Below are 14,688 nucleotides of genomic sequence, written 5' to 3' on the forward strand. Positions count from 1 at the left end.
CTTGCTTGAGAGTGATGCATATTGCAGTATGCTACTTCCCACCGAAGACATCAGATACAGGGGAGGCAACAGCACATGGTAGACACTTCTTGGAGATGGGGTCTATGCATGAGCTGGTTATATATAACGGAATGTCCAGATGGCCACAGTCAAACGTCCTTACATGTTTTCCACATCGTGGAGGCTCTAGTATGGTGGATTACCTCGTGGGGTCTCCTGCTCTCATACCATATACCTAGACCACAAGACAGAAACCCTTAAGTGGTTTAATTGGGACCCAATTTCAGGTGTACCAAGCACTTTTCTCTTTCTACTCTCTTCATTAAGTAAAGCGAATGCAACAAAGTACATAATTAGCACACCTTAATCAGATGACTTCCACGACACATGTAACAATGAAACATATGAAAATAATATGCATGCTTCAAATGATGGGGTGAACTTTGATCTACATGGCTCAAAATAAGTAAGCCTTATCTCCTTCAGAGTATAGGTCACACTATTTGTACATTGCTACATATGAAGAATCTCGTAAGGTGAGAGGTGGAATGATTACAAAAGGAAATCTACCTAGGATAAATCCAGAAATCTGCATGGCACCTACCTCAGTTCTGGAGGTCTTGTGAGACTATATATTGATGTTCTTGATTTGTGAGAAATAGCAACTAAGTGTGAGATTACTTCGCAAAATCTTCTATGCCTCTCAAGTTTGTCCATTGAGTCTCATCTTTGTGGTGTGTGACTTTTTATGTGTAATTGATTCATTTAATCTCACTGAGGTTTGGATCCATCCTTGCATGAACTCTACGTGCATTTCATTCTCCTTGAGGTATCAACAAAGGGAAAACTTCATTGGCCTGATGATTCATTCAATACCTATCTCAAAGTCATTACGAGTGATGATTAAAAATAGAACAAGAATAGTATACCTTATTCTTTATAATAATCCAACAATCATTCAGCACATTGTGTTTGGAAACCTCTGCTGCCGTGAAAGTCTGTTGAGTTCCCTGTAAAACAACCAGCAAAGAAAAGGTACCAAAGTTTCACTGAACTCTCATGTTAAAAAACATTGAGGGCATAACCTTTAGAATACTTCACAAAAAGTAATTAGATCATGGAATCCAGCTGAAAGAAAGGATACTATTTAAAGGCCTCTCATTTTAAACCCTTTTCCCAAACTCCCTAAAGATTTGTAATCTTTACAACCCTTGTGAGTCATGACACCAGCTTGTACTAGGGATCTTCTTAACAGCATGCACTTGACCATTTGGTCTGTGCTCAGAACTCTCCTCAAAGACACTCTTTGCGGGTTGTTGGAAATGAAGTAAATGCACAGGCCCTTGTCGTGTACTGTGACCCCATTGTGAGCCCTAGTCGAGGGACATGTCAAACACAAGCTACTTAGGTCACATCTGAGGCCTTAGATGTCGGTATGTCACTTAACCCACTCGGAGAACAAAGTATTTAGTTCATTCTAGAGTAGGTACATGTAGCAAGCATGTAGAAGCAAAGGCATAGGCTAGCCTTTGGCCAGCCTTAGGAAGCCTTGCATATGGGCTACCCAAGGGCCAGCCCATGGGCATGACCAGCATGCCCAACATGGGAAAGCCCTAGTCGGTCAACAACATCCAGTCGGCCAGCAGCAGACAAAGATATCTGCCCACATGTATGGAAAGCGCTTGCATAAATGTCATTTTTCAGCATGTCGTGGACATATTTCAGCAGACTGACAACATATGAGAAAGCCGACTTGAAATGGGTTTGCCTATATAAGCAGCCTTCAGCCCGTTCACTAAATCATCTCAATCTTGCATAATTCAGCAGTGAAACATAGCAGTTATCATGTGTGCTTGAGTCTTCTGAATTGTGCATACATCTCTACAGCGGAGCACCTTCAAGTGCTACAGTCCCAAGTAGCCAGAAGTTACCTTCAGCATTCAGCCAACAGTCCTGCACTCCCTCAATAGATCTGGGTGTGCATATTGGCTCCCAAAGTTGCCTTCTAAGTTGTCTACAGACCGTATGATGGTTAAGCCAACGTTTGGTCTACCTTGTCCTTGTGTTTGGCATTCCACAGTGAACCGTCCTCAATAAGTTATTGGTAAAGTTTGCATTGTAAAGTTGCTCTCCAAAGTAATAAAAGAAAATACTCTTGCTTGCGGGAGGGGCCCCTTAAGTGGGTAGTTGGGACCCAATCTGGTGTCGCCTCCATCTTCTCTCTCTACAGCTCTATCTCCTTGTTCAAGAATTTAAGTAAATTGTTTTAACTCACTCAAACATAAAAGGTATAAAGAAAGTTTTGCTATGTGTTACACGATCATACCGGCTGCATGCTAAATGATGATGTGGCAACCCAGCTGTAAATGAGGATGTGGCAAACCATCTGCTCTCCATACTTTAATGGTGGCACATGCCACCATCATCCATCATCTTCTATTGTGCAACCACAATGTCAATTGTTGTTGCACCTGCTACCGTACAAGTCACATGTGTATCTACTGATGACAATCAGCATTGTACTGCTAGCATGTCAACCCGTACAGCTGTATGGCAATCCATTCTGTCCACATACACGGCAGGCGCTGCGGCAGAGTCCGCACACGCTGACATGACACTGCTGCTATCATGCAGTGCTGCAGAGATGTATGATGCTGATCGTACAATTGTCTGCTATGCAGCAGGTCATACAGCTGCAATACAACCTATACCTTCTATTGCAGCCGTACAAGTACTCCTCTTACCGAACAGATAGGAATCACATCCATGCAAGGATCTGAGGAAGATTTATGAAGAAAAAGTGAGTTTAGGCACATGAAGGAAACCTAATGGAAGCATATGCAGATACTGGAGTTAAGAGAAGTGCCTCTTGTTTTTTTTTTATAGTAATCATATATTACTAGTCGGAAACCTCAGTACAAGGTGAAAACCCACGAAGGAATATGCACTGTACAATGGCGAGTCCCAAAAGGACCCATACTGGAAAGCTTTCCTGCAGGTAGCTTTCGCTCCTTGTGAAAGACAATCTGTTCTGGCTGGAGGATCTCCTCAAGCTCATAAATCTCTGGCGGATCTTCTGTGAAGACAGGCTCGTCAGGATCTGGCCCGACATATTTCTGGAAAAGACTCACATGAAATGCATTGTGAATCTTCCAATGACTAGGTAAAGCAAGCCTGTATGACACTTCATTGATCTTTTGAATCACCTTGAAGGGTCCATAATAGCGAGGAGAAAGCTTAGGATATGATCCTTCTCGTCCTGGCCTCTTCCGAAGCCTAGCCTTCTCAAATTTCAGCAAAACCCAATCACCTTCTTTGACTTGCATGTCCCTTCTATACTTGTCAGTAGCCATTTTATGCTTATCTTGTGATCTTGCAATGGCTGTCCGTACCTGAGCAAAGGCTACATCCAAGTCACGAACATACTCATCAGCTGCAAAAATCTCATCCTTTGTACGAAGGATGGGTGGCAATACCACTCTGCCATAAATAATCTCAAACGGGGCCTTTCCCGTGGAGACATGAATCATATTGTTGTAGGCAAATTCAACAAGTGGAAGATACTTCTCCCATGCAGTCTTTTGATCTGCCACCACATAACACTTCAACAAATCCAACACGGCTGAATTTGCAGCTTCACTTTGGCCATCTGTTTGGGGATGATAAGCTGATGAAAACTCAAGTTTAGTGCCCATGTTATCAAATAAAGCCCTCCAGAAGAGGCTCGTAGTCCTGGGATCTCTATCCCCAACAATGGATTTAGGCATACCATGATGTTTGAAAATATTAGCAAGAAAAAGCTTTACCATATGATCAACTTTAATGGTTTTCTTGACGGGCAAGCAATGAGCTTGCTTGCTAAACCTGTCCACAATGGTCCAAATAGCATCATTCCCATGCTGGGATCTAGGCAAGTCCATAATAAAATCCATAGTAATACTTTCCCAAGGTTGCGAGGGAATAGGCAATGGCTGAAGCAAACCTAGAGGTTTTTGCCTGTCAAATTTCACCTTTTGGCAAGTAATACATGCACGTACATATGCCTCAATGTCTTTAAGCATGCTTGGCCAAAAGAAATATCTTTCAATCATGCGTGTAGTGGACATGATACCTCTATGACCAGCATAAGGTGGAGCGTGACATTCCTCCATAACCTTTGGACGCAAATCCTTCACCACACATGGGCAGTTATCCTTCATAAGATAACCCTCTTTGATAACATAAGAGGCATGTGAGTGACCAGCCATCAAATCAGTCCATATATGGCAAAAATCAGCATCCAAATGATACAAATCTCGCATAGCAGACACGTCCCCATGACAGGCCACTGAAACTGGAGCCACATAAGGCCTCCTGGATAATGCATCTGCCACCACATTTTTCTTTCCCGGAGTATACACAATCTGAAAATGAAACATGGAAAGAAAGTTTGCCATTCTCATCTGCTTCTCCGAAAGCTTTGTTTGAGATAGAAAGAATCTCAAGCTTTGATGATCTGTCTTGACTACAAATTCGCACCCAAAAGAATGGGTGGGGCTGCTTTACTAGATGTCCGCTTGCATATGGTGGCGCGTAGGTGGGCGCTTTTTCAGGATATGTGTTTGTAGGAGCAGCCTTGGGTATTCATGGCTCGTGACGTGATTGAGTTGGAGGGATTGTCACATGGACGGACACGTGTGCAGGCTTCATGGTGGGACATTGTGAATGCGGCTCATCCTGTCCGTATTCGCTCGTCTCACATTTTATCGCATATTCTCCTTTCTTGGCATGAAGTTCTACTATTGGCTCGGTGGGATCCTGGTCATGAAAGACTACTTTTGAACTCTTTGCAGTTCGAAACATTTGTGGAGTCGCGTGTTATTGTTTGGCCAGACAGAGATGCTTCACACATACGACTCAACCGCATGGTCAGGTTAGGCTTGGTTAGAATCCGAGATGTTGTGATACCTGGTCGTGACAGGCCATATTCGTTTCGTCGTATTCGGCAGCACTTTAAGGTTCCTCGAACATTTCAGTCACTATGGGTTGACATCATGCATGCAGTTGAGCCTTTTACTCCATTGCCTCGGCCATCTGCACATCAGCCTTGGCTTGATTGGGCACTATGTAAATCTGGTGACTTGATATCACTTTCAGCTAACCAGGTCTATCATAAGCTCGTATCAAAGTAAGATTGGATTTCAGCCAAGGCCAATAAGGTGTGGGGATTGCACAAGTCTAAATCATGGTGGCAGAAAACTCTTATGCGTGGTTGGCAGTCTAAACTCCCTTACCAAGGTAAGGTTTTCATTTGGAGGATGTTGGTGGGAGGTTTACCTACACGGGATCAGCTCAGCCGTCGTAAAATTACATTGGCCTCTTGCTTCTTCTGCACGACATGCACTGAAACAATTATGCATCTGTTCATGAGTTGTCCAGTAGCCCGTCAAATTTGGTCTTTTGTCTCTCGCGTTTGGGAGGCAGTAGAGAGGTCTACTGTTTCGGCTCATCAGTGGATATTTGGGATTTGTCCTCAAGTCATTACTTCGGACAGTCACCTTGTGATATTCCATTTCCTTAGATGGACAGGACTTTGGCATATTTGGACTTCACGGAAGGGGTTCATCTTTGATTCCTTGTCCGGAATATATGGGCACATTCTACGTATCCGCGGTTTGCTGCTTTGGCAGTTTTCTTCTCTTCTCTCAGCTCAGCTACTGGATGCAGATGTTATTTCGTTATGGTCTACGGCGGCTCGGCTGGCTCGGCTGGCTTATCTTTGATGCTTTTATCTAGGATGCTTATTTGGCTAGGAGGCTTTCTTATTAGTGTACAGGTTTGCATGGTCATGATCCTTTAGAGGATCTTTTGTGGGGGTTTTTGGGGCCATAGGTTCTGTGTGAGCCATGTGCTTGATGTACATTTTTACATATAATATAAAACACCATTTCACGGAAAAAAAAAAAAAGTTGTGTTAACGTCTTCAAAAGGCCAAAATGACCTATGAGACCAACAGGTTACATCATATCCATGAGGTACATCATCCTGGGTACAAAATAGCAATAAAGAAAGATAACAAAAAACTAGAACTTTAAAATCTGATCTAGGTACATGAGCAGAGAGCTCTCATATCACCCTAATACATCCCTCATGGGCCGCTGTGACATGGTGCTCAAGGTGGTAAAACTAAGCTCGCGCGAGAAGGTCCTGCGATGATGGGAGATGATGGCCCGGATCCCCTGTGGTGGCGTGGCCGTGGGCGAGGGCCACGGAGTCTGGGGCGTCGAGCTCTGCATAACTCAGTGGCTCTGTTGAGTGTCACACCTCTCGGCCGAGCTCCTACACTAGCCTGTGGTCTGGGTATGATGGGTGGATCGGCCCTCGGAGTGCTGGTATGGAAGAAGTCGGTGAGAGATCTCCGTGCTGGTCCTCGAGCAAGTACAGCTAATCGAGATCTCACTAAGGACTCCCTGTGTCTACGGAGCTATAGAAGAAAAAGTCTCAGGCATCTCTGATCCGGGAAGTCTATGATCCTGGAAAGTGGTCCGAACCCAGCTCGGAAGAGGTAGTGGAACCTCCCCCGAATCTCATAGTATAGAGGGCATCGGCATATGTAATGGTCCTCTTATCTCGGGCACTGTGTGACAGAGCTGGCATATCCTGTCCTCTGGTGTGGCCGCCCTAGGCCCATATCTAGCAGTCTCCACTCTCAGCAGGTGGGATGAGGTGAGGATCTGGCCGATCGCACATCTCACCCCAAAGGATAGGTGTATGTCCATGTAACGTGGACGGATGATGAACCCATCCTCCTTCAGCCATAGGAGGTGATCTCTGTAGAAGGCCGTCTTCGTCCCCAGTGGACGACTACGTGAATTCCATGTCCTCTGAGTATCCAGTCCGACAATGTCCTTCCTAATAACCCTATTCCGCTCTGTGCAGCTGAGAGCAAATGATGGGGCCTCTATGCTGTACTAGAAGGGGGGGAGTGCCTCCATCTGCATACCGTGCATGCCAAACCAAGTGCCTACCTGTGCATACCAGCACTCTATATCATAGTCACATGGGACGCGAAATGGGGACGGAAAAGATTGAGAATGGCCATTCCCTGTGACTATAGAGTGACAAGGGACAGGAATGGAGACGGGAAGATGCTGCCATCCCCAACATTCCCGAGTCTAAAAATGCCCATTCCCTGTAACTATGCTCCGTATCTCCCTCAAGTGTCAACTGTCTCAAGGACTCCAGGGCTAGCCGGGGGTATCTATCAAGTGGAAGCTCCCATAGCTTATGCCAGTATGTCACTGTCTGGAATAGAGCCTCTGTCTGATGGCTTACTCCTAATCATGCGTGCGATCATCACCACTAGGGGCCTCTCCATCGGTTTCCACCCATCTTATACCTCCTCTGTATCTATCTCGGCCGGCTCTCTCCTCTGTCTCCTCCTGTGGTATAAGCTAGGACCCCAGATGGGGGCACCATACAGTAGTGCAGGTGTAACTAGAGTATCAAATAGCCAAAGCTTCGTCCTCGGCTCCTGAAACTGTATCTGTGAGCATTGCCTCTCTAGCGAGCCAAGGGCTGCATATCCCTCATTAATCTAGCGTCGGCCGCCTTCCGCATCGAGAACTGAGGTCCAGCAAAAGTGATCCCGATGTATACATATGAGGTAACATACTCCACAAGCTCTCCACTGTATATAAACTGTACTGCAGATCTACTTATCCACTGTGAGCAGGTGTTAAAGATCATGACCTTGGTCTTTCCAAGGTTCACAGTAAGGTCCCGGTCCTCGCAAAAGGCCCGTAATGCATCCAAATGCCTCTACAGCCCCTCTGGTGAATCAGAAATAAGAACAATATCATTTGCATACAAGAGGATCGATATCAGGACTCCTGTCAAATGTGCTCCTGGTCCTCCCTGTCTCTCTATGTAATCCGAGATCTCGTCAATGTATAGACCAAATAGAGTAGGAGACAAGGGGCAACCCTGTTTCACCCTAATAGTGCTGTGTATGATCTCTGAGTCACCTCCTGGAGCCCGTACTCTGCCTATGACTGACTCAGAGAGTGTAATGATCCCCCTATGTCTCTGACACATGGGCACACCATGCAAAGAGATATGCCACACGTGATCGCACGCGTCGCATTGATCTCAAGCGTCAAATTCAAATATTCTCTATCAAAGAAGGGGATGATTTGACCGTCAAAGTTGGTGAATATCGGCGCCTTAATGCCGAGTATGCCACCACTGGTTCTGCCAAGTCACAGGAAGACCAAGTTATCACTTTACTAAACAAGTTGCCGCCTGGTTTCTTTCCTTTTGTCACACAAACCATTAGTTTAGAACCTATGCCTAACCTATATGAGTGAGTGCCAACTCTTACGCTTCCCTCAGTTGCATGACCAATTTCATCCCAAGAAGTCATCCTCTTCCTCCTCCACTCAAGAAGGGGCCCTTGTGTCCAATACCACCTCTACTCAAAAAGGACAACAAGGGAAGGGGAACAGCAACTCAGGTAATCAAGGCAAACCTCCGGCAACAATACTGATTCCAAAAACCCTGCCTCAACACCCATTCCCCAATGGCAAAATATTCCCAAAAAGAATAAATTTTCCACTTATTGCCAAATGCCTGGACATTTTGATGATGAGTGTGTTTTTAAAGCCAAGGAAAATAGAGGCCACACCTCCAACACCACTACCTCCACCCGCCAAAACAACCAAGGTGGTAGCAATGCCCCAAATTGGAGATCAAGAGGGGGTAATAATCCAGCACCTACTCTGCCAGGCTCCCCACCAAGGACCCAGCAACAAGGCAATGGTTCGACTTGGCCGCGTTCCTCTCAATGGCGATCCACCGATCAGGTTGCTCAAGCCCCACCCTCCCAGTCAGTTTCTTTCACCACCCCGAAAGAGATGTTTGACTAGTCTTCCCTTACACCTCATCCCGGCCCCTCGGCCACTGTCGCTCAAGTCACATTTAAGGTTGACTCTGGCCACTCCTCCAAAAAGAAGAAGAAACAAAGGCCTAGACGAGGCCCTCCGCAGGGGAAAGCCTCTGCCTTCATTCAGATCTGTCAGTTACCTAACAATCCTTCTATGCCCATCATTGAGGCCCATCCAACTCTTCCATGTGATCATCCAGTCACTTGGGTAGTTGACAGTGGAGCTACTCACCATATGGCACGCAATGCTGACATTTTCATCTCTCAGCATCCCACTAAGGGAGAAGTTCGATGTGGCAACAACACAATGATGCCCATCAAATCTGTTGGCACCAACACTGGCCCCAACTAGGCTACCTTGGACAATGTCTAACTTGTCCCTAATTTAGGCCTCAACTTACTTTCTGTATCCAAGCTGACCCAACTCGATCGTGGAGTTCACTTCAACAAACGAGTTGTCGAGGTAATTGATGAGACTACGGGTCTTGTTGTTGCCAAAGGTCGAGCTTAGAAGGATGGTTTGTACCGGATGTCTACTTTTTTAACTGAGCCATCTTCTGCTGGTTCAGGGTTTCATTGGGTTCGTGCCTATGTGACCCCAGCTCCATCCGACATTGAACGACTTGTAACACACGGAAGCTCTGAGAGTCTTCTTTCAGCCCTAAACACCTCTTAGAACATGCTGATGCAAAAACCGCAGACAGAAGGGAGAGTAGAGAGAGAGAGAGAGAGATAGCTGGAAATTCAGTATATTCATATGGTACAAAAAGGTACCTAGGTTCTACAGCCATAGGCTGCCTTCCATGAAAAGGTGGAAACACCCAAAATAGTCTTGATGCTGGACCCACTCCCTAGTGGAGTGAATGAATCTATCAATGAGCACACATGCCTATTTATAGGCTCTTGGACACTTGGAGTGCTGGCCAACTGCTGGTCGGCCAACCGACTGGACTATATATCCTCAAGCGTTGATGCGCCTGCAGCCAACAGTCCTCTGGTACAGCCGATAGCCCTCTGGTACAGCGGACAATCCCCTCATGCAACCGATAGCATCCTTCTATGTCTTTCTCCTAGTCCAACACTACCACATCTGCACTTTATGCTCCAAATCCTGGTTCTAGTCATCTTTTTTTGGCTGCCCCTTCAAGAGACTAGCTCCAGGACATGTCCATGGGCAAACTTGCACATGACACGACTATGGCACTTTCGACACGACTATGGCACTTTCGCTTTGGTCATCTACCCTATGCCACACTCTACGAGTTATCTCGAGGCCAGTTAGTTGAAGGCATACCCAGCCTCAAACTAACAAAGGATGTCTGCCAGCCCTGTCAAATGGGTAAGCAGCACCTCTCCCCATTCCCACAACATGCTACTCATCGTGCTTCGGGAATCCTCAAGCTGATTCATTTCGACTTGAGTGGCCAATCCTCCCCACAGGACTCCGTTTGAGGCATTTTTTGGCGAGAAGCCAACCATTTTCCATTTCCGTGTCTTTGGGTGTCGTGCATACACTCACACTCCGAATGACACAAGAAGCAAGGTTGAGCCAAGGAGTGAGTTGCTCATTTTTGTGGGCTACTCTTTTGAATCAAAGGCTTACAAAGTTTTTGATCCAAGATCAAACAAAGTCTTTGTTCGTCGAGACGTCTTTGATGAGCGAGATTTACTTCGCCTTCCGCTGCCCATACCAACTGAACAAGAATCTCAGACTGTGCCACATGAACCCCATCAGTCACCTACAACTTCACCTCTTGAGGAGGCTTCCTCCTCCCGACAGCCACCCGACCCTTTACCTCGCTGGTATCAACAAACCATGCGTGATTCTCGCATGCTTCCCCATGATACCCCGTTGGATGGTCCTCGTCGATCCACCATACTCGCTCCTAGTGCCTCGTTCGCCTCTGTTTTTTCCACAAACTATGTGGCGCATGATAAGCCAACATCGTGGAAAGATGCTATCAAACTTCCATCTTGGAAACAAGCTATGTAACTAGAACTTGAAAGCATTGACCGTAATGGCACGTGGTCCCTTGTGGATCACCCTCGTCATAAGAAGGTCATTGGAACCAAATGGATCTTTCGCACCAAATTTAAAGCTGATGGTACAAATACAAAGCCCGGCTTGTTGTGCAAGGCTTTCACCAGAAAGAAGGCATTGATTTCGACGAGACCTTTGCACCCACTGCTTGAATGACGACAATCCGTCTTTTACTCAATCTAGCTACTCAACACAAATGGCCAGTCTATCAAATGGATGTTAAGAGTGTCTTTTTAAATGGCAATCGGCACTAAGAGGATCGCGGCCAAGTCGAACCATTGCCTTGTTACTGGGTCCTGGGCGGGGAGCTCTGCACTGTAGGTGCAAGAATATTACCCCCTCTTGATCTCCAATTTGGGGCATTGCTACCACCTTGGTTGTTTTGGCGGGTGGAGGTAGTGGTGTTGGAGGTGTTGCCTCTATTTTCCTTGGCTTTAAAGACACACTCATCATCAAAATGTCCAGGTATTTGGCAATAACTGCAAAATCTATTCTTTTTGGGAATATTTTGCCATTGGGGAATGGGTGTTGAGGCAGGGTTTTTGGAATCAGTATTGTTGCCGGAAGGTTTGCTTCAAATACCTGAGTTGCTGTTTCCCTTTCCTTGTCCTTTTTTATTAGAAGTGGTCTTGGACACAAGGGCCCCCTCTTGAGTGGAGGAGGAAGAGGATGACTTCTTGGGATGAAATTGGTCATGCAACCGAGCAAAGCGCAAAAGTTGGCACTCACACTCATATAGGTTAGGCATAGGTTCTAAACTAATGGTCTGTGTGACAAAAGTAAAGAAACTAGGTGGCAACTTGTTTAGTAAAGTGATAACCTGGTCTTCCTGTGACTTGGCAAAACCAGTGGTGGCATACTCGGCGTTAAGGCACCGATATTCACCAACTTTGACGGTCTAGTCATCCCCTTCTTTGATAGAGAAAATTTGAATTTGATGCTCGAGATCCATGCGACACGTGCGATCACGTGCGGCATCTCTCTTCGCAAGGTGTGCCCATCTGTCAAAGACATAGAGGAACTACTGGAGTTGAGAATAAAACTCTGGCAGAAGGCCTTGCATGAGCTCCACTATAGCAGTGGCATTTCTAGCTTCCCAATGGCTTATGACTTCAGGAGGTGCTAGGGAAGGGTGGGGTTTTGGTTCAAATCCCTTTACTAGGTTCTAGGAACCTTGGGAAGTAAAAACTTATTCCATAAGATTAGCCCAGGTGGTATAATTAGACCTGTTAAAATGAGTCTTTTCTATGATAGCATTTTTGGACATAGAAACATGAAAGGAAGATGGTGGGGGGTCCAGGATGGCTGGTGTCCATATCCGGAGTGTAAAGTTTGAGGAGAAAAACCAACAAATCCTCTAGGACCAGGCATAGGTGTGGGACCTGTCGAGGGTACCCCATAGGATGGAATATAAGTTTGGGCACTCAGCATGGGTGGAATACCTGGTTGAGGCACGAGTCCTTGAAAGGACACATAATTAGGAAAAACATTAGTGCCAGGGATGGGTTGATAAACCACCTGATACCCCGGAATGTTGGATGGCACCGCAGTGCCAGAGGGCATAGTGCTGAGAGAGACCTGCGATGGGTAGAACCCATACGCAGGACCCAAAGGAGGTGCAGGCGGTGATGACTGCACGCCAACACTAGTAGGAAAAACCATGGGTTGAGTGGGAGGGTTTTGTGCTTGAAGTTGGGCAGTATTCCATAACACATTTGAAGCAGGGACAGAAAGTGAACCATAGGAGAAAACAGTGTTACCTCCTTGAACACCAAAAGTCTGAGAGTGAATTGTACTCCTAGACCCCACCAGAAGTCTGAGAGTGAATTGTACTCCTAGACCCTCCTCCGTTTGGGTTCACAAAATGCCGGAGATTGAGGATAGTTGATGGTACTGTTTGTTGAACCTGTGCTACAGAAGAAGATACGTGCATTAAGTTGTCTAGTCAAAGTACTACCTTGTCATAAATCCAATCTCCTATGTGAGTTGTAAGAATTATCAACCTTTAAATGACGCTTCAATAGCTAGCACCATAGGTTGGAATAGAATACGCAACATCACATCTAGAATATTGCATGTCATGTGATCAATGTCCAAGTAATCAACATGGACACTCTACAAGAACCGTGGAAGCTATAGGAGCTATAACATAAGAGGCTTTGGGTCTCAAAGCATTGTACAATCAATCTTTTATGTGGACACTTGGGTCTATTCTCTAACAAAAGCTTGTTATCTTGTCCCATAGGATGGATTTAACCCCCATGGACCTCATTGCGAGAATCTGTACCATATGAAAGTACAAGTCTTAGGATCTTATTGCCAAGTGCTCGTACAAGCAAGATAATATGCCATTCACTGATTCACATCACCACCATGAACTACAGATCAAGGCTCTCAACAGCAAGAAAAAAGTTCAATGAATCCAGATTCTTGAAGGATTTTGCAAGGATGTCTTCAGATTTAGTATAAAAGTAAAAACACGTGATTAGCTATGAGTAAAGGGAGTTAGGCACCTTATACACAGTGGAGCTCACAGCTGCTGGCTTCTTTGGACCTGCAGAGAAGAGGGCTCAGAAGACTTGATTTTACTGGGATAGAAACCAAAGAAATCAAGCAAAGATACAAAAATACGCAGAGATAACACATACGGTTGAATACGGGGTAGAGGTAGAGTGCAGCAAGGACTCCTGCGATGAGCAAGGTGCCCCCGATTGCGATGACTAGGCTAACCATAGCTAAAGCCCTCCCTGGATTCACGTGTAGAGCTTACATGCAATTTAAGATCTGCACTGTATTTCTTCTATCAACCCCTCGCACACTCCCCAGTTGTGAGAGGCAGCCTCCTCCAGCAGACTATGGACAGACACGTTGCGTTTGTTTTTTTTGGAATTGCCAATTTGACTGTCCCAATTTTTCTTTCACGTTAATTAGTTAATTGTAGTAGTAAAACCTTAGGAGTAGGTTGAAATGAAACCCTTAGGACGTGTAATGTGAGTTAGAAAAAAAAAATGGAATTTTAAAGATGTCTCTTGATGCTTTTTCCTAACCACCTCACGATGAATATAAAAGGTGGGCCACAGCTGAAGCCATTCGAGGCAGTGGCCTCCAAAGTCAGAGAGAGAGAGAGAGAGAGAGAGAGAGAAAACGAAGAGAGAGACATGCGTTTTGCGATCTACACCTGAGAGAGACGCTCTGTTTTGCAAATTGTGCTATTCTGTGAAATTTTTAAAAAAAATAACCTTAGTGTTTTTGTGAACTACGAATATGCAATGGTCGTTATGATTTTAAACTTTATAACATTCGTTAATTAATCGAGCTCATTGGATCTTTATTAATTATTGGATATGTAGCTAGCCTGAATATGTATACACTACAATATGTAGCCAAATTCTCAGTTTGACCTTTAGTATTTTCAAAAAATCCCAATTTGATCTTAGTATTTTCAAAATTCTCAATTTAACCCAATATTTTCAAAAATTCCATTTAATCCTACCAAATTGGACTTAAATTTGGCAAAAATTCTCATATTGACCCTCGTATTTCTACCATTCTAATTCGGCCGTATTGCTCATCATTTTGACCCTAAAATTTGTTATTGGCCCCCAAAACTAATGCAGCCTAAATTGTAGTAAAAGTTTACAAAAAGTAGAAGAAATGATTATAAAAGGCACATGATAAAGCATCTTAAATAGACATTACAATGCTCTTAATTTGTCATCTTAGT

At 45.0% G+C, this 14,688-nt stretch overlaps 1 protein-coding gene across 1 annotated transcript in view; it reads right to left on the reverse strand.

The window, feature by feature from the left end:
• Positions 1-13,909, reverse strand: part of CB5LP (cytochrome B5-like protein) — a 62,239-nt gene extending 48,330 nt beyond the window's left edge. Inside the window, exons 1-3 of the mRNA XM_086772454.1 lie at positions 13,613-13,909; positions 13,478-13,518; positions 930-1,010 (exon numbers count right to left, since the gene is read on the reverse strand). Coding sequence (XP_086628580.1) covers positions 930-1,010; positions 13,478-13,518; positions 13,613-13,697 — 207 coding nt within the window. The 5' untranslated portion in view covers positions 13,698-13,909. The remainder of the gene's footprint in view (positions 1-929; positions 1,011-13,477; positions 13,519-13,612) is intronic.
• Between the last annotated feature and the right edge of the window lie 779 nt (positions 13,910-14,688).

This window comes from Cibotium barometz, chromosome 32, assembly GCF_041138505.1.
Source record: "Cibotium barometz isolate CiBa-2024 chromosome 32, ASM4113850v1, whole genome shotgun sequence".
Classification (NCBI taxonomy): domain Eukaryota; kingdom Viridiplantae; phylum Streptophyta; class Polypodiopsida; order Cyatheales; family Cibotiaceae; genus Cibotium; species Cibotium barometz.